This window comes from Schistocerca piceifrons, chromosome X, assembly GCF_021461385.2.
Source record: "Schistocerca piceifrons isolate TAMUIC-IGC-003096 chromosome X, iqSchPice1.1, whole genome shotgun sequence".
Taxonomy (NCBI): Eukaryota; Metazoa; Arthropoda; class Insecta; order Orthoptera; family Acrididae; genus Schistocerca; species Schistocerca piceifrons.
Window position 1 is genome coordinate 382,406,283 of NC_060149.1, and position 20,764 is coordinate 382,427,046.

The 20,764-nt window shown below is 44.9% G+C and overlaps 1 protein-coding gene across 6 annotated transcripts in view; it reads right to left on the reverse strand.

Annotated features, from left to right (window-relative positions):
* The window catches only part of LOC124721633 (centromere protein J), a 280,955-nt gene that overhangs the window by 101,299 nt on the left and 158,892 nt on the right, over window positions 1-20,764 (reverse strand). For 5 of the 6 annotated variants that reach the window (XR_007006363.1, XM_047246697.1, XM_047246695.1 and 2 more), the window contains exon 7: window positions 9,073-9,228. The exons of the other annotated variant lie outside the window; for it this stretch is intronic. Coding sequence is in view for 4 of the 5 variants with exons in the window: in XM_047246697.1 (XP_047102653.1) it covers window positions 9,073-9,228 (156 nt within the window). In the remaining variant the exon portion in view is untranslated. The remainder of the gene's footprint in view (window positions 1-9,072; window positions 9,229-20,764) is intronic. 6 annotated transcript variants of the gene reach the window in all.

A 20,764-nucleotide genomic window follows, 5' to 3' on the forward strand; every position in this document is an offset into this window, starting at 1 on the left:
GCAAAAGTGATATCCACGTCTGCATCAGAGAGAGAGAGAGAGAGAGAGAGAGAGAGAGAGAGAGAGAGAGAGAGAGAGAGAGGTAAGGTTTTTTAATAATGAAATTAAATAACTCACTATTATGTGACAATGTTAGTGATGAAAACCAGTTTAATTGCCTGTGTCTATGAGGGTGCCTACAGTTTCTATCAAATACGAATCTTATTATGTCTTCAGCGACCCAAAAATAATTAAGTGATGATGGATATTTTATTTCGTTTGCCATATATTTTGGTGGGAGTTGTAGCCAGGGCACTGCTGATGGAGAAGTTCTAGACACCAAAACTAGGTGTTTTTTTTCAGTTGTTTTATAATTATTCACTCCATCCTTAACAACATTCGAAAGAGACTTTCTTTCTGCCTCTGTTTCTATATCTCAGCTTAAAGAATTTGTAAGAATTTGCCTCGCACAACATTACTGGTGTAACGCAGTTGCAAACCTGACTTTTTTAATACAAAAAAGGTTGTAATGGAACTGGTCATTGCTGCTGTTTTCCATCATGTATCAGAGAATTGATACTAGCATTACACTGACAACACTTTCCAACAGAATTAGAACTTTGTATTATAATTCAGAATAAAAAAACTTAAGTAATCTTTTTTTATAAATAGACATAAAATACATGACACTGACAAAAGATTTATTTTATGAAAACGTAATTATTTTTCATATTTTTATTTTGATTTGAAATTGTTATTATATTTGAAATTATTGTCCTTATTTCCATTTCTGTGATTTATTTTGAAAAAACTAACTGTGCGTTAATGTCTCTGGACGTAAATCAATATTGTTTAACATTGCTGTACTCTGACTTCTTGCATCTTTGTACTTCAAATCATAGTTAGTTTGCTCTGTTATGGCTCAAGTAGTTGTTAAATAGTTGTCATGGAATAGTAGTTGTTGGGGAATGGCGCGAGAAGTAGTTACGGAGAAGTGATTATGAAGTTGTTATGTTCAAATGAATGGATTATACCAGAATGGGGAGAGATTTCAGAGATTATACTGACATATGAGAAGAAGCAAATAAAAGGATTGATGAAGAAATTTAATCATGTAGTGCCAAAACTGTCAGACTTAAAATTACCTAAACATACCACCTAGGCATTGTTTTTCAGCGACCCACAATTTTCAGTGAGCCAGATTACAGACGATGAGTGACAAGAACCAGATGAGTAATTTGTTAATTATTTCGAACTTCCTTCTTGCTTAAAATGGCTGCACTGACTAAGTGCATAAAAATAATAATTGATGGCATTTTAGAAAAAATATGGAGGAATTCATAATAAGGTGTATTCTCTTGTACCAACAATCAGTAGCAGTATAATACTGCTCTTCATGATGTGTTGTGAACAGCTTCAGATATTCAAATTTTCTAATATAGCATAATATGAAATCAAGCCACATGCAAGCCATTCTGCATTCCTTGCATGACTGAGCTGCCCTTTAAGTGATGCGTTTGCTGTTATCTCACCATTTCACTAAGATGGCATAGCGTCGTGGTGGTGGTGTAAGCATGAAGTCAGACCAAAGAGATCTGCATACATGTATACTTCTTGGCCATGCCTAGTCTATGGGACTAGTCCCAAAGGCACCAGTGGTCAGTCAAATGCCATAATGATAGACTGGGTCTAACAATTTCAAAGCTGGAGGTGCCACCGAGTCATAAAGCTGGCTACAATAGTCCAGCCAGAATGAGACCAGGGCAAGGAATCAGAGCATTAAGCCTCCACATATAACTAGGCTTCAGTTGACGAATACGGGGCACCCAACTCAGCTTTTTATCAAAGAGGAAACCCAAAAAATGGGACTGTGCAACAATGTCCAAGTGCTGGGTAGCCAAGTTGACTTCTTGGTCAGGATGACTTTGGTACGATGACAGAAATGAGTGACCTGCATTTTTGCATGAGAGAATTGGAAACCATGGAAAAAAGTCTAAGTGGAGGCCCTTTGGATGGCACCTTGGAGCTGATGTTCAACTGATGTTACAGAATGAGAGCTGTACCAAATGAAAAAGCTGTTGACATACAATGCAGGGGGGTGACCAATGTTCACTAGACCATTGATGGTAATGTGGAAGACTGACACTCAGCAGAGAGCCCTGTGGGACACCATTCTCTTGGGCCTGTAAAGAGCTGATTTAAGCGCCAACTCTAGTCCAGAACCATCAGTGGGACAGAAAGTGAAAAAAATTATTATGGAGTCTCGAAAGCTCCACTCATGGAGGGTAAGTAAAATGTGGTGGCTTTTACAAAATAATTTATACTGCTTCAGCCACTTTTTTACTAATATTTAAGAATCATGATGCATTGCAGCAGCATGCTCCCATCATCAGGTGTATTCCAGTTACATTTACATTACATTACGTCGAAGTGTGATTACATTCCTTTGCTCTGTGCACCAGTGAGGTTATGTATTGACATAAAATTCTGTACAGAAAGATAAATATATTTCAGTGTGTATATTATAGCTCTGAGCACTATGGGACTTAACATCCGAGGTCATCAGTCCCCTAGAACTTAGAACTACTTAAACCTAACATCACACACATCCATGCCCGAGGCAAGTTTCGAACCTGTGACTGTAGCGGTCGCGCGGTTCCGTACTGAAGCGTCTACAGCCGTTCGACCACAGCGGCCAGCAGTGTGCATATTATCTTTCTAAACAGGACTGTATGTCGATACATAACATCACTGGCACACACAGCAAATTAACATAATCACACTCCAGATTAATATAACATAAATGTAACTGGAATGAACCTGTTGAGGGCAGCATGTTGGCAAAATGTGTTGTGGTTATTAAATATTAGTAAAAACATTACTGAAGCAGTATAAATTATTTCATAAACTTACGAAACAGTTGTAGTTCTCAAAACATTCCATAAAACATGGATAAATTTAAGTAAACTAAATAAATAAATGTGATGGCACAAAGCAGTGTCGTATGCCTTATGCAAGTCAAGAAAGACTGCGATGAGGAGCTGGTGTTCAGAAAAATTTGTCTTGTTGCTGTTTTCAACCTGATCTGATGGTCTGTTGTGGATTATCCCTCAAGGACACTACACAGACAGGGGAGTAAAAAAAAGCACCGAGATTCAAGAACCCAATGTAATCAGCAGCTACCATCCTTTCAAGCATTCAGCAGAGCATGTTGGTGAGACTAACTGGTCAATATATGATGGGTTTTTGCCTGGCAAAGGATGGGGACAATCATACTATCTTTACATTTCAAAGGCAAGACACCTGCGAGCCAAATATGATCTAATGTCTTGTGTAAATGTGGACTTTGAATAATATTCAGATATTGGATCATCTGGTTATGAATTGAATCAGGGTCAGTGTCATTTGGCATTTACCGGCACGATGTGTGGCTTACGAGCAGCTGCTCGACCATGAAATCCAAGTTTTCTCACTTCCATGCAGTTTGGAATTCCTGTGTGATGGTCTCCATAGATGTCTGCCTATTACACGTTACGACCCTCTTAAGTCAACAGATGAGGCTGGACTGTACTCTTTTGTGCTGTACGTGTTCCTTCACGTTTCCACTTCACTATCACATCGGAAACAGTGGACCTAGGGATGTTAAGGAGTGTAGAAATCTCGCATACAGACGTACGACACAAGTGACACTCAATTACCTGACCACGTTTGAAGTCCGTGAGTTCCACGGAGCACCCCATTCTGCTCTCTCACGATGTCTAATGACTACTGAGGTTGCTGATATGGAGTACCTGCCAGTAGGTGGCAACACAATGCACCTAATATGAAAAACTTATGTTTTTGGGGGTGTCCGAATACTTTTGATCACATAATGTATCATTAGACATAGCAAGAGCAGTTGCTGACCTTTGGCAGCTCTGTAGATGATGGAGCTTTGCCCACACCTGGGAGGGAGAGGCATATGTTCCCTAAGAATCGACTGAGAATTCCTAATATTCCTTCTTACTGTGCTTAATTAGCTTGCAAGCCTTAGTGCAGAGTCACTTAAAAGTGAACAGGGCAGCCCATCAAGCATGCCACCTGAAATGTTGCAGGCCCCTATGATGATCATGAATAGCTGTTGGAATGTGTTTGGTCCACCATGGGACTGCCCGGTTGTGAAGCGTGCCTGTAGAATTAATAGCAGTTTCAACAGCATGGGTGACTTTGTCCGAGACAGCTTCCACAGCCTCATCAAAGCAGTTTGACAGAGTGGGGGTAAAGGTGACAGCAGAGGCATATAATTGGCTGGCAGTTGGCACTACGAAGAGCCATGGTAATTGGTCTGTTAGGCAGTGACAAGGAAGTGACAGGATCACTGGGAAGTGGTCACTGATGCAAGGATCATCATGGAACCATCAATGTCGCGAAGCCAAGAGACTGGGGGAATAGCTTGTAAGGTCGATAGCCAAAAAGGTGCCATGAACTGCAGTGAAGTGGGTAGGCATAACATCAATGATGAGGCACAAATGAATATCAGGAAGACGCTGGTCAATCACGAGGCCTCTACCAGATAAAGTGTTACGTCCCCACATGAGATGGTGCTCACTGAAATACCCTAGTGCGAGAAAAGGGGGAAAGAACCGTTGGATTAAGGCAGTCATCTTAAGGGAGGTAAATCAATGTTACAAACGGTGATAGCTGGGAAGTTTGCACTCACACAGCTATTGCTTCCAGTGTGGTGCACAGGAAAATCCACTCGCTGATAATGTGTGTGCGAACCAAAGTACAGACCCCTCCAGTTGCCCTCCAGCGCCAGTGTGATTCTGACAGAAAGCATGGTAACCACAAATTGTTGGGGAATGGTTATCAGTGACATGAAATTCTTGGAGGATGATACAGACTGCAGAATAAGAAGAAATTAGCTGTTGCAGTTTTAACAGGTGACTGAATTATATCCACTGCTGTTACAGTGGATCAGCACATTGAAGGAATCCTGGTTAGCTGTGGAGCAACCAGGAGTACCAGTTATGTCACAGGAGCACAGCCGGTCACCAGTGTGGGCCAGCTAACATATATCAACATTGGTTCGGAATCCGACGCTGTGGGGAGATCTGGAGACTCTGGGATCACTGCAGTACCCTACTCCTCCTCCTCCTCCTCCTCCTCCTCTTTTGCAGCTTTTGGTGTCATACTCTAGCAAGAGCTTATCCAAGAGATGAAGTGTGGGCAGCCCTGAGACACTCGTGCCACAGATCCTTCAGTCACTGACTTTTGGCTTGTGAATTGTTTGTTTCTGAGAAGAGGCATACCGAGAGGGAGCCCTGTCACCAGTAGATGCTGGTGGGACAAGCTGCTTCTCCGACCGGATATTATTATGATGATGATTATGTTTGGTTTGTGGGGCGCTCAACTGCACAGTCATCAGCACCTGTACAAAGTCCCAAGTCTTACACAGTCCAATTTTTTCACAATCCAATCTAGCCACGAATGATGATGATGACACAAATACCCAGTACCCAGGCAGAGACAATCCCCAACCTGGCAGGGAATCTAACCCAGGACCCCGTGATCCAGAGGCAGCAACACTAGCCACTAGACAACGAGCTGCGGACTCCGACCGGGTATGGGAAGTGGTTCCTGCAGATGGTGTCAATGGAGTGGAGTGTGGTTGTAGACCTGCTTTGGAAAAAAACTGAAGTAAGCAGTGTGATGGATGCAACTTTGGTGTAATGGGTCACCATGTCAAAAGCATGCAGGCAATCATAATTTTTTTCTTGCCTTGATATATGACAAGTGGTCAACTGATTTATATTCTTGCATATTCTTTTTATTTTTGAAGACTGGGTAAACTAGTGAACATGAAGATAATGTTCTGTACAACTGACACACAAATGCAGTTGTTCCCAGAGAGTCATTGCCTGCAGTTTCCACATTTTGGGTCTGTCGTACAAAAGGATGACATACGACCAAACGTAAACATCAGATACACCTCATGTAGAGCAGGACATAAGGTTTTATGTCAGACATGCACAGCATAGCTTTAACTTTAAGAGAAAGTGCCTGTATCTGTATGGTTAACCTTAGGACCTTTACGCACATGTCAGACAAAAAACGTATACCTTGACATTCAAGATTAACACATAGCACCTGGTATTTCTGGAGTGTAAGGTCTCTGAATGATATATCTTTACGCCATATTCAAAGTTTTATATGGGCAATAGTAGGTCACCCAGTTGATCACATGTATGAAAAACATGAGATTGTAACAGCAGAGGTGATCGTAATAGTGATAGTGATCCATAGTGCATTTTCCCCAATGAATCAACTTTCTCAGGTTTATCTTCTATGCAGTTGGCCCACTGTCCCTCTCAGTTGTGGTGGTGGTGGTGGTGGTGGTGGTGGTGGTGGTGGTGGTGTGCAGCCAGACAAGAGAGATCTGCATGCATGTACAGTTCTTGCCCATCCCTGGTCTATGGTATTAGTCCGGAAAGCACCAGTGACCACTCAAATGCACAGTGATGGACAGGATCTAACAGACACAAAGTTGAAGGTGCCACCATGCCATAAACATGGCTCGGCAAATATGGAGAAGTGTTGCATGCTCTGGACTCCAAGAGATGTGGGTAAAGGAGGAGAGATGTCAAGTTCCCGGATACAGAGTGTCTTTAGTTGACGAATATGATGCAGCCAAGTCAGCTTCATATTGAAGACAGCCCAGCCCCCCCCCCCCCCCCCAAAAAAAAGGGTACCTAAACAGAGTTATGGTTCAGGATGGACTGTGGTACGGCAACAGAAATGCAATATCCACATTTTTGTAGGAGAGAACTGGAAACCATGGGTAGAAGTCCAATTAGGGGCCCTCTGGATGACACCTTGGGGCCGGCTTTTAGCTGAGGCTACAAAGTGGGAGCTGTACGAAATGCAAAAGGTGACGACACACCGTGCATGGTTGAGCAATGGTCACTAGCCCACTGATGACGATGTGGAAGAATGCATCCTACAGAGTCCTGTGGGATGCATTCTCTTGGAACCACCCACAGCTGAGTAAAGTACCAACTCAAACCCTGAACAACCTGAGAGATAAAAACTGATGAATAAAAACCTGTTGAGAGCCTGAAAAGTGACTAGGAAGGAAGTTGTTAGTTTGGGATCCATCAGGTGTTGGGAAAGGCAATGTTCAATAGTGGTCAGGCCATGGGCATTAGGAATGTTCGTGTAAAGGGAGGTGGCATCAACAGTGGTGAGCGGGGCACCGTATGGTAAACAGACAGGAACTGTGGAGAGTCAGTGGAGGAAAGGGCTGGTATCTTTTATACAAGAGGGTAAGTTCCAGGTAATAAGATCATTGACGCCATGAAAAACTTTACCCTCACCCACAATTACTTCTCCTTTGAACGCATTACCCACAAACAAATCCTGCATATGGCTGTAGGTACCTGCATGGCACCATCCTATGCCAGCCGATTCATGAGCCGTATAGAGGAATCCTTCCTATAAACCCCGAATCCTAAACCCCTCATCTGGTTCAGATTCATTGTTGACATTTTTTGCAATCTGGATTGAGGGTGAGGACACCCCTATCTACATTCTGCCAGAACCTCAACAACTTCTCCCCCATTTGCTTCACCTGTTCCTACTCAACCCAACAAGCCACCTTCATAGATGTTGATCTCCACCTCAAAGATGGCCACATCAGTACCTCCATCCATATCAAACCTACTAACCACCAGCAATACCTCCACTTCGACAGCTGCCACCCATTCCTAACCAAGAAGGCCCTTCCGTACAGCCTAGCACCTGTGGTCATTGCATCTGCAGTAACGAGCAATCCCCCTCGAAATACATCGGAGGTCTCACGGAAGCCTTCGCAGAACTTAGTTATCCTCCCAACCTTGTACAAAAACAAATATCCAGTGCTTTATTTTTCCAGTCTTCCTCCACCTCCTGAAGTCCCACTGTCCGGCCACAGAGGAGCATTCCCCTCATAACTCAGTATGAAAGGGACTGGAGCAACTGAATTACATTCTCCGCCAGAGTTTCGACTACCCCTTATCGTGCCCTGAAATGAGAAGTGTCCTGCCCACTATTCTTGCCACCTCTCCAACAGTGGTGTTCCACTGTCCACTGAACCTACACAATATATACTCATCCATCCTTACACAACCACTGCTTCCAACCTCTTACCTCATACCCCAGTACTAGATGCAAGACCTGTCCCATACATCCTCCCACCACCACCTACTCCAGTCCAGTCACAATCACCACCTATCCAATCAGATGCAGGGCTACCTGTGAAAACAGTCCTTTGATCTACAAGCTGAGCTGTAACCACTGTGCTGCATTCTGTGTGGACATGACAACCAACAGGCTGTCTGTCCGCATGAATGGCCACCGACAAACTGTGGCCATAAAACAAGTGGACCACCCTGTTGCTGAGCACACTGCCAAACATGACATCCTTCATTTCAGTGAGTACTTCACAGCCTGTGCCATACGGATCCTTCCCACCAACACCAACTTCCCTGAATTGCGCAGGTGGGAACTTTCCCTGAAATACATCCTACATTCCTGTAACCCTCCTGGCCTCTGTCTTTGTTAGTCACTGTCCTCACCCATCCATCCCCTTCCCTGTTCCCATTCCAGCACTACACAGCCGTCATTCCACCATCACACTTAGTATTTTTACTTCTCTCCTTTTCCGCTATCCCCCCCCCCCCCCCCCCCCCACATCTCCCCTGCCCACCATCTAACCTACAGCACTTCACTGTCTGCTACCCCTACACCCTCACTGAACTATCCCCCCCACACCCCAGCCTCCTCTTTACCATCACCCAGTTGCTACTCTCATCATGCACTGGTATTGGTGCTTGCAGTGTGGTTTCAGTTGCCTGAGACTGCAGTCGTGTGCACATGCGTGTGCGTGTGTTGTTGATGAAGGCCTTATGGGCCAAAAGCTTTATTTGGGACAGTCTTTTTGTTCTGCCTATCTGTGACTCAGTATCTCCAGTATATGGTGCATAGCAACTTTCCTTTTCATAATATTGTTATATTCAAAATAAAAGATATTCAATACTACTGCTGTCAAACTAAGCTCAAATATATAATACTCACTTTCTTACATAAATTTCCATTATTCTTCAATTTACAAATTTCTTCTTTTAGTTCACTATTTTCTCTCTGCAGACATTTAATAATGTACTGACTCCTCAGATGCTCTGACTGTATTTGATGCTCCCTCTCTTCCATAGTTTGGTGTAATTCTGCTAGCTAAAAACAAAGCAATAACAAAATGCAATCACCCAATGAAACTAAGAAACAGTTGAAATCTGGTAATATTCCAGAATGTCAAGAAATACAGCCATATCCAAGTAATGATGAGGATTACTGTAACACACAAGTCTTGTGTGTGAGAAAAGCGTGAGAGCTCATAGTATGGAAGGAAGAGTAGAGTTTTGAGCATGCAAACCTCAAGCTACAGAGAATTCAATGCCACAATTGTCACATTAATTTTTTGTCCAGACCTAAATTTTGCACATACACAACTTCCTTGATTGTGAGGAGAATCTCTAGATTTGTGCTGTTACTATTTCCTCCAATAATGCTCCTTTCTGTTGTATTTATTATAAATAACTTTCACATAACCATCTGGAAACCAGTCATAAAGTCATTCTAGTAGTCTCCCACAAAAATTGCAGCATACTCTCCCTCAGACACAGACATCACTTTCACCAATAGACTGAACATGATTCCATTTTTCTTAACACCCCCAATATCTGTAGGTCTCAAGATTTCCAACTTATAAACACAGTCTACATCTGCATTTACATCTCCATCTACACTCTGCAAACCAGTGTTAAGTGCATGGCAGAGGGTACACCTCATTATACCAGTTATTAGGGTTTTTTCCTGATCCATTCACATATGGAACGCAGGAAGTATGTTTAAATGCCTCTGTGTGTGCTGTAATTAATCTAATCTTGTTCACATGATCCCTATGTGAGCAATGTAAGAGTCATCATTTAAAGTCAGTTCTTGAAACTTTATATGTAGACTTTCTTGGGATAGTTTTCATATTATTCAAGAGTCTGCCAGTTCAATTACTTCAGTGTCTCTGTGACACTCTCCTACAGGTGAAACAAACCTGTGACCATTCAAGCTGCCCTTCTCTATACACATTCAATATCCCTTGTTAGTCCATGAACAATATTCTAGAATGTGTCACACGAGTGATTTGTAAGCAGTCTCCTTTGTAATCTGATTGCATTTCTCCAGTATTCTACCAATAAACCAAAGTCTGTCACTTGTTTTACACATGACTGAGCCTATGTATTCATTCCATTTCATATCCCCAGAAAGTGTTTCTCCCAGGTATTTGTAAGAGTTGGTCGATTCCTACTGCAAGTCACTGACATTACAGTGATAGAATACGAAGTTCTCTTTTTTCATTTTTTGAAGCACACAATTTTATATTTCTGAACATTTAAATCAAGCTACCAATCATTGCACCACTTTGAAATTTTATCACGATCTGACTGAAAATATATGGGCTGTAAACTGCTGGCTGCAAGGCTGGAGCTTGGGCGTGATATTGTGACTTCCCGGGGCAAGACTGTCCTCTATTACCGACTGAGCTGTCCTGGGCAGGTGACTGGAGCTGCTGAGGCTCTGCTACAAGGGTGCTGTGCTCTGCATGGTGACCACAAACAGCACTAGAGGGAAAAGGCAGCCGCACCCCAGGTGGGCAGGCATGGGGCTTCTGGCTCGGCTGACAAATGCTGCCAGTCGTCAGACTGCTGAGCAAGGAGAGGAGCCGTTATGACCTCGGGCATGGAGTGGCCAGGTGCTGGGGCGGCTGAACCTGGTGTCGGCGTTGGTGCTGACACACATACACACATTGCGCTGCCATTACCTGGATCATCAGAGGCACTGTGTACTCTTCAATGGAATGAAGTCGATGCCAGGCTCACCTATGTATTTCCGCGCAGCCCAGCATGAGTCACCCCTCCCCCCAAACCATATCTCTGTCATCCTGGCACATTAAGACCCCTGAGATAGAGTTGTCTTCACAGTGTTCGTCCACGTCAAGCACTATGGTTGGGTGAGATAGTTGGTTTTGGTGAATGGTGAGTGAGGCGGTAGCACTTTATGTGGATTTGGTGGCAACAGCTCAGCACAATGTGGTGCAGTGAATCTAGTTTTATTTATATTATTTTTGGTGTTTGCTCTTGCTGTCTGAATCAACTGTGTGGGATAAGAGTACATAATGTTTAGAGCTACTTTTGTGAAGCCAGAGGAACCTGTGGACTTATTTGTGTTTAGAGATAATAGTGGACACGATACTTTAGCGCCAGAGGTAATTTGTAATTTGCCTGGACACAATTTCCCATGTACCACATTTGTAGCAGCTACTTGCCCTGTGTGTAGGCAAACTGGTCATGTGGCTAGCAGCTGTAATAAGTGCAGGTAGGTGATGATTCACCATAAGAATTAATTAGTGGTTAAATTTATGTGTGTAGGGTGATTAAAGGGGAGTCTGCATTTTTTTGTTCAATACCTGAATTAAGGAAGAACTAGAGTACGTGGTAGAAACATATGCTACTAGTACCACCACCAAAGTGACTGCTGCTTTAACTCAATGAGTGCACACGTTAACAAAGAAGTTGGAGCTCAAGAGTCAGAGAAATTTTTAATTTACCTGTGAGTTAGAAGCTGGGAAAGTGAGTTGGGTTCAGCTGCAAGAGGAGTTAGATAAAAATAAGTCTGGATTGGGGGTGCCTTCTGTCCCATATGACTCGGCAGTTGTCACATTAATTAAACACTCCTCGGGCAAGACACTGGAGGATGTGACAATTTTTATTAAGAATGTTAGGGATGCTGCAGAAGTGCATGGGTGGTCAGGAGAAATAACTCTGCATGTTGCTAACATGTAGCAGGTGATGCCAAAGCATATGTTGTGTACCACGAGACCTCGAGTAAGGCGCAAACGTTTTCAGGAGTGGGCCGCTGGACTGTGCCAGCAGTGCCAAAAGACAAATAGTGCGTGGTTTTTTCAGGAAAGACCAAGTACTTTGTCAATGTGGCACAGCAAGTCTATGAAGTCATTCTCAGATAGAATCTGTAAACTGAATGCAAAGACATATGTTACAGACCCAAAATGCAGAAGCTAGTAGGGTATTGTTGCAAGAGACATACAACAAATGGTTCAAATGGCTCTAAGCACTATGGGACTTAATATCTGATGTCATCAGTCCCCTAGACTCAGAACTACTTAAACCTAACTAACCTAAGGACATCACACACATCCCTGCCCGAGGCAGGATTCAAACCTGCGACCATAGCTGCAGCACGGTTCCGGACTGAAGCACCTAGAATCATTCGGCCACAGTGGCCAGCAGATGTACAACAGTGCAGTGGACGTTTTTCTACATTGTGTACCTGCAGAGATGTCATGGAGGGTACTAATGGAAAATCCAGCATCAGCTCTTAGGCTCTAAACACATATAGAGGATGTAGATATCGGCAACAAAGCAAAGAGTGGGTCACTGAGTGTTCACTTCTGAAATCAATTGTTACAAATGTGGTCAGGAGGGGCACAGAATGAAGTAATTTCAACAATCAGAGTGCTATGCGTGTAATGTGTGGACCAGTGGGCATCTATAGAAGTAGAAAAGCTGGGAAGCACCTGTAAGGGAAGTAGCCATTAGACACATACAGAAGCATCAGAAGGGAGCCCCAATAGGCCATAACACTGCACAAGTTAGTGCACAAACTAAATGCTGTGGGCCTGATGAGTGGCAGCAGAGACTTTTGGTAGTCACAGGGGAGCACATATCTTATCAGTCCAGACCTCATGAGAAAGAAGACTCTGGGGCCACCAAGGTATAGGTTATGGAGGTTGGCAATAATAGTGTGGAATCATTGGGTATGGCAGAATTGGAGTTTTCAGTTGAGAAAACTAAGTTCGGAGAATGGCTGGAGGTACTGCCACGCATAGGCGAAGATTATTCAAAGATGCTCAGGTTATACTTTCTCAACAAACATCATGCTTAGGTAGATCTTTGGCAATCCACAGTATAACTAAGTGTAATTTTGTTTCCATTGGGGGAAACAGTTGCAACTGAAGCAATGGTGCAAGGCTCGCCTATAATGGAGCGAGACCAACTTAACTGCATGTTTTCAGTAAAGATGGATTAGCATGATAAAATAACAGCAGTTACAGTGAAGATAGTGTGGGTTTCAGTGGATACCGATTTGTCGAGAGAAACCTTATCAGGGTGTATACGTGGACAAGGAAAAAAAAATTCCCGGATTTCTCCCAGATTTCCCGGTTAAAAATACACTTTCTCCCGGGTGAAAACATACTTTTTCCCTGTTAACTGACAGTATATTTTCTCTTGGAACTGTATAAGTCCTTTGAATGATTATGGTTTTATACACGGGAGTACAATTTCCCGGCGCTTTATAAAACTAAACACAGGGAAAAAACGCGTTTTGGAAAGATCTTTGATGTGCAGCAACATATAGGCTGCATATTTTCGTATTACGAAAGTATAAATTCGAATTCCACCAAACACCGCACGTTACTTTCCGAAGCACTGAAATCGAGATTGCGATGCACTTTGTAAGCCAGCCACAGCTCATGTCACGTGATCTCGCCAGCTGATGACGGGGGGGTATTCAGAGCTTAGGGCATGTAATGTAGTCAGCCAATAGCAACATCACTGTTAAGCAGCGCGAACGCACAAACAGAAAAAGTAAATGGTTTAAATTAATATACATAGTGTTGCTACACGAAACGCAAAGCTTTCACATATAATATTGGTCTGTAAGATTAATACGCTGCAAGAGAAGCTAACCTTTCACATACAATGTTGGTCTTTTATGCGCGTATTACAATTTAAGCTATATCACACAAATGTGATCGTAAAATTTTTAATAACGACTTAAATGTCTGATCTTCTGGGCCCGAAATTCATCTAAATGGCTCGTCATCAAAGAGTTGATTTTTAAATGAGAGTCAAACGCTCTGTGATTTAAGAAATTCATCGTACATTATCGCACATAGCTCCGTTGTAACTGCCAGAATGGTACTTTGATGGTAACGCTTTTAAAACCACCATTCGGAATATTTTCCCGTGACCTGTTAGAAATAGGTTCTTTTCCGTAGTTGCCAGAGAGCGCCAGATGACAGGCGTCACCGCGCTTGCGCAGCTACAATGTTGCAGGGAGCCCGTATGTTCATACGTGTAAAACATTAAAAGATCGTACATTATGTCATAGAATAAACAAAACATCACAGGATACTTCAAGAGCATCGGAATTTCGAGACCCATACTAAAATGTCCACATTTAAAGTGCACATTTGTATGTCCATATTCCCAGTTATGTAGGCCACGACCTGGTATTAAGCTTTTCAATGTAGTTTTCGGGATGTAAATTTTCTTGGAGTACCAGTACTGTGTTATCCCATGTTTGGTTCTTTATTATGGCATAATGCCATACGTGCTAGAAGTTGAAAACATGCACTTGAAATGCAGCGAACAGTGTGTGGAATTAAAAAGAAAATTTCTTAAGCAAACTGACAAAAATAACTTCATTGTTCTGCAAGGCAATTAATGCTTGACTGTCAGAAAGGTGGAAATCAGAAATCTGTTTTGTTTTCATTTGACGTGAGAGCAGTAAACGAAAACAGCAGAATCACTAAATGTAAACACGGGTCATGTGGAGACTACCCACTACCCCACTGTAACTCAGACTGCTCTGCGCATCAGCCCTGGATCTACCATATTTCTGAACCGGTGCAATACCCCGCCACTCCGTTGTGTGTTTGAGATAGGACGTAAAAAATTTAAAAAATCGAATTTTCAAAAATATGTGCATTTTGTGGCGCACAGTTTTCTGAAGAGTCTGATGCATAAAATATGTGTGTTCGAGGAAATGTAAGACAGGTTATTTGGTCGTAAGTGTGCCGAACGGCAGTGCCTCGCCTCCTCACACAGAATTCGTACGTCAGTGTGCTTTGCTCTGTGGAATTGTATATTTTGTAATGGATGCCATCAAACCATATTCAGGACAGTGGAAATTAAAATGTCCTGTGGTCCTCTCCTGCTTACAATTGGCCGGTTTGAAATCTGGTCCCTCTTCAGAAAACTTGCACTTTTTATTCAATATCAGCTATCAACTTGCTGCCCTGTTTGTTTGGGGTTTAAGGGCGCTCAACTACTGAGGTCATTAGCACCCAGTCACAATTGTTAGAGCACATAGAATCTAGTAAAACTCAAGGGGGGGGGGGGTGGGGGGGGGGAGACACCAGAAAGTTCTTACAAAGATGCAGATAAAATAAGTGAAGGAGTTAGATGTCTTTGGACAAGCCAGTCAAAGTAATGAAACGAAGAACACGAGCAGCTGCTCGAGTGTCATCAGCTAAAATATCCTGTAAAGTAGATGGCAGAGACAGGACAACACGAGATTGACTAAAACGGGGACACGACAATGAAACATGGCGCACTGTTAATGCATGACCACAAGGGCACTGCGGGGCTGGGTCACCGGAGAACAGGTAGCGGTGGCTAAACCGGCAATGCCCAATCCGCAATCTGGTCAGAAGGACCTCTTCTTGCCGAGATGGTCGGGAGGAGGTTGTCCAAGCAGTTGGGAACGGTTTTACTGCCCGGAGCTTGTTTCCTTGAAGTGATGACCAAGTATCCCACCACAAAGACACAAGCCTCCTACAAACAACCCCACTAATGTCAGATGACGGGACACAATGGGAGGCTGGCCGAGGCAGGAGGACTGCAGCCTTGGCTGCAGCATCAGCAGCCTCATTCCCAGGCACTCCTACATGGCTGGGAACCCACAGAAAGCTGACAGGAGAGCCATCAGCAGCAGAAGAATGGAGGGACTGCTGGATCCGTTGCACCAAGGGATGGACCGGATATGGAGCTCCAAGGCTCTGAAGAGCACTGAGTGAATCAGAGCAGAGTACATACAATGAGTGACAGTGGCGGCGGGCACACTGAACGGCCTGATGGAGAGCAAAAAGCTCTGCCGTAAAGCTGGAACACTTGTCGAGGAGCCGGTATTTAAAGGTGCCGGCCCCGACGACAAAGGCACAGCCGACACCATCGTCAGTTTTGGAGCCATCAGTGTAAATAAAGGTGTGACTGGCAAGTCGCGCACAAAGTTCAACAAACCGTGAGCAATACACTGCAGCCGGAGTACCCTCCTTCGGGAACGAGCTGAGGTCGAGATAAATATGAACCGGAGCCTGGAGCCACGGTGGTGTCGGGCTCTCACCCTCTCTGAAGGTGGTAGGAAGGGCAAAATCCAATTGTCGAAGCAGGAGATGAAAGTGGACTCCAGGGGGCAGCAGGGCAGACACATACAACCCATACTGACGGTCGAGAGAATCGGCGAAGAAGGACTGATAAGAGGGGTGGTTGGGTATTGACAACAGCCGGCAGGCATACCGACAAAGCAGTACGTCGCGCCGGTAGGTCGATGGTAATTCGGCAGCTTCAGCATAAAGACTCTCGACGGGACTAGTGTAGAATGCTCCGGTCGCAAGACTTAACCCCCAATGGTGGATGGAGTTGAGACGTCGAGCAGATGAGTAGACGAGGCTCCCATAACCCAGCTTTGATCGGACTATGGACCAATACAAGCGAAGCAGGACAGTGCAATCCGCTCCCCAAGATGAACCACTAACTCTGAGGACATTAACGGAACGTGTACAACGGGCAGCCAAATAAGAGACGTGAGGAGACCAACAAAGTTTCCGGTCCAGTGTGAGCACTAGAAACTTAGTTGTTTCCACAAATGGGAGAACAACGGGACCGAGATGTAAGGGTGGCGGAAGGAACGCTTTACATCGCCAAAAGTTGATGCAAACCGTCTTCTCTTCAGAGAACCGGAAGCCATTTGCCACACTCCATGAGTATAGGCTGTCTAGACAACGCTGAAGGCAGCGCTCCAGGAGGCATGTTCTCTAGGCACTGCAGTAGATCGCGAAGTCATCGACAAAAAGAGAGCCTGAGACATTAGGTGGAACACAATCCATAATTGGATTGATCGCTATGGCAAAAAGGGCTACACTCAAGATGGAGCCCTGAGGCACTTCGTTCTCCTGGAGGAAGACGTCGGACAATACGGAACCCACACGTACCCTAAACTTGCGATCTGTTAAAAAGGAATCAATAAAAAGGGGCAGGCGACCGCGTAGACCCCACCTGTGCATAGTGCGGAGGATACCTCCTCTCCAACAGGTATCATAAGCCTTCTCCAAATCGAAGAACACAGCTACCGTTTGGCACTTTCACAAAAAGTTGTTCATCATGAATGTCGACAAGGTCACAAGGTGGTCAACAGCGGAGCAGTGGCGACGAAAGCTGCATTGAACATTGGTAAGTAGCCGTCGAAATTCAAGAATCCAAACTAACCGAGCGTTAACCATGCGCTCCATCACCTTACAGACACAGCTTGTAAGAGAAATGGAGCGGTAACTAGAAGGAAGGTGTGTATCCTTCCCGGGTTTGGGTATAGGAACAACGACGGCGTCATGCCAACGCATGGGGACTTGACCTTTGGTCCAGACGCGATTGTAGGTACGAAGAAGGAAGCTTTTGCCTGCCGGAGAAAGGTGGGCCAGCATCTGAACGTGAATGGCATCTGGCCCTGGAGCAGACGACCGGGACAGTGCAAGTGCACGTTCGAGTTCCCGCATAGTAAAGGGGGCATTATAATTTTCCAGATTCAGTGAGTGGAAGGAAGGTCGCCGAGCCTCTTCTGCCTCTTTCCTGGGAAGGAAGGCAGGGTGGTAATGGGCGGAGCTTGAAACCTCTGCGAAAAAGCGGCCGAAGGCGTTGGAGACATCCACAGGATCAACAAGGACCTCAGTACCTGAAGTCAGGCCAGGTACCGAGGAGTGGGCCTTAATGCCCGACAGCCGGCGCAGGCCACCCCAGACGACAGAAGAGAGAGTAAAACTGTTAAAGGAGCTGGTGAAAGAGGCCGAACAAGCTTTTTTGCTGTCTTTGATGACTCTACGGCATTGCGCTCGGAGTCGTTTGTATCCAATGCAATTCGCCAACGTAGGATGGCGGCGAAAGGTGCGTAAAGCACGTCGTCGAGCACGGATAGCGTCTCTACAAGCCTCATTCCACCAGGGAACGGAAACGCGACGTGAAGAAGAGGTAGTACGAGGAATGGAACGTTCAGCAGCATTGATGATAACAGCCGTGAGGGGATGATGGGCATTGAAGTCGCCAAACAATAAAAACGGCGGAGGAAGCTGAACAAGCAGGTGCATCATGTCAGCCCGACTAACTGCGGATGACGATGGAGTGTAGATGGTACAAACAGAAAAAGTAAAGGCAGAAAGAGTAATACGGACAGCTATTGCTTGGAGTGGGGTGGTCAATGGGATGGGATGGTAATAGACATCGTCCCGAATGAGCAACATGACCCCACCATTAGCTGGAATACCGTCCACAGGGGTGAGGTCAGACCGCTCCGAGGTATAGTGGGTAAAAGCAAGACGGTCAGTTGGGCGCAACTTGGTTTCCTGGAGACCAAGGACGAGTGGACAGTGCAGGTGGAGGAGCAGTTATAATTCCTCCCGATTAGATTGAATACCTCTTATGTTCCAATGTAACAAAGCCATCGCTAGTCAGAAAAAAGGGGGAACGAAACGGGTGAAGAGCTGGTCACCTCGACGGCCGCGGAGGGCCAGGTTTCGAGGGAACAACGCTACAACCGGCGGGAGGCGGATCCTGTTCCATCGAGTCGTCGCCAGCTGCGGCCGCTTTCCCGGGTTGCGTAGGAGGGGCAGCATCATTCGCTGACGAGAGGCCAGCTGAGCGCCTAGCAGCAAAGCGTCCCGGCAAAACTGAGGACGGCCGGGAGCAGCGACTCACGGATGGAGCGTCAGACGAAACGCGCCGGGGTGGAGAGGGGGATAAAGACTTCTTCTTGGAGGCCTTCTGGGAAGTCCGATGAGGCACGGGGATGGTTGGCTGGACCCGAAGAAGGTCCTCACGCGCGGGGTCCGTTTTGGAACGCCGGACCTCGGAAGTCGGGGTCCGGAACGTTTCCCCGATGGACGCCTGCGAAGAGGATCGCTTCTCAGGCGGCGGAGGGGGAGGAGGAGGAGGAGGAAGGGTGGCCCTGGGGCAGAGGGGACAGGGGCCGAGAGGGAGGGATTTGGGAGGCGGAGGCATGGACCCCGTGTGGTGTCACCGCCAGACACCACACTTGCTAGGTGGTAGCCTTTAAATCGGCGGCGGTCCATTAGTATACGGCGGACCCGCGTGTCGCCACTGTCAGTGATAGCAGACCGAGCGCCACCACATGGCAGGTCGAGAGAGACGTACTAGCACTCGCCCAGTTGTACAGCCGACGTTCATAGCAATGGTTCACTGACAAATACGCTCTCATTTGCCGAGACGATAGTTAGCATAGCCTTCAGCTACATTTGCTACGACCTAGCAAGGCGCCATAGCAGTTGATAATTAATATTATGAAGCATGTACCGTAACGAGAGATGTTCTACAATTGTGGATTAAAGTTAAGTATTACATCATCTACGTACTTTATTTGCAGTTCTCAAGATATTGTCCTGTTCCAGACCTCACGCCAGTCAGCGTGTAATTAAATGCGTGCATTTCGGCTTCCTCTAGAAACACAGTGTTGGCTCTTCTGCCAACACTACACCCCGGACGGGGTGAGGAGGTGGAGGGGGGACAGGATAGGGGTGAGGATACTGTGGAAGGAGCAGACAAGACTGAGGTAAACGAAGTTGTCAACGTCACGGGATGGAGGCGGTCATACTTTTTCCTGGCTTCAGAATTGCTGCCCTGTGTGAAGTAAAATAAAATATAGGATACATAAACCCAGTAAAGACACGAGACAAGCAAGCCAATACACACTTCTTCAATCCTTAGCTCCTAGATTTTTTTCTCTTTAATCTTGCTGCAGCTTTACATGGAGTACTTTCCTTTCTGCAAAAGAATCTATTACCTCATCAAAGTTCGTGAAATATTTTGCTACATTAAATGTGTCGTTGTCTAATTCTGAAAAAGCTGTTAATGCAAATAGGACCCAAGACTGGTGTGGTTTCCCGATCTGATTACGCCTATTTTGTCACTCTCTGCTAGATAAAACGAAATAGGCCTTTCTAATACTGCAACAATTGTAATACACGCCAAATAAACAAGACTGTTTTGGCACAAACGGTCTTTTTTGTAACGACAGAATATAATTCACAAAGTACCAATATCAAATGCCTATCAGGCCTACTACAAGCAAAAAGCCTTACGTTAAGAAGTAGTTTCACACTTCATTCATACGCTCCAATTTCTCAAGTATGAGATCGAAAAGTAGTGGTATGAAATTTTTATACAAACTTAGAATCGTCATATTGTTCCATAATTTATATGATGTCCCCATTTCTTCTCCTTCCTCGTTCTAGCAAACTGTCTTGTTAGCACTAGTTCTGTAACTGTTCCTGCCAATGTCAAAGATTATTCGCAGGTTAACTCCACTAATTCTGCCAGAATCACCGGTTTAGCCATCCCGTGGTTACTCTCCGGTTAGGCGTTGCTACATATTCGTACAACGCGTCTTCCACGCTTCTTCCAGAATAGAATTTAAAGCGGCTGCTAGCCGGGGACTGTACAACTGGCTCTTACTAGCATAGCGATCTGCCCAAAAATTTTCTGTCAAAATTTCATTTTCTTGGATACACCGAGAAGGTAATACGTAATCTTTCTTGCCTGTTATTCGTTTATTTCCACTCCTGTAGTCC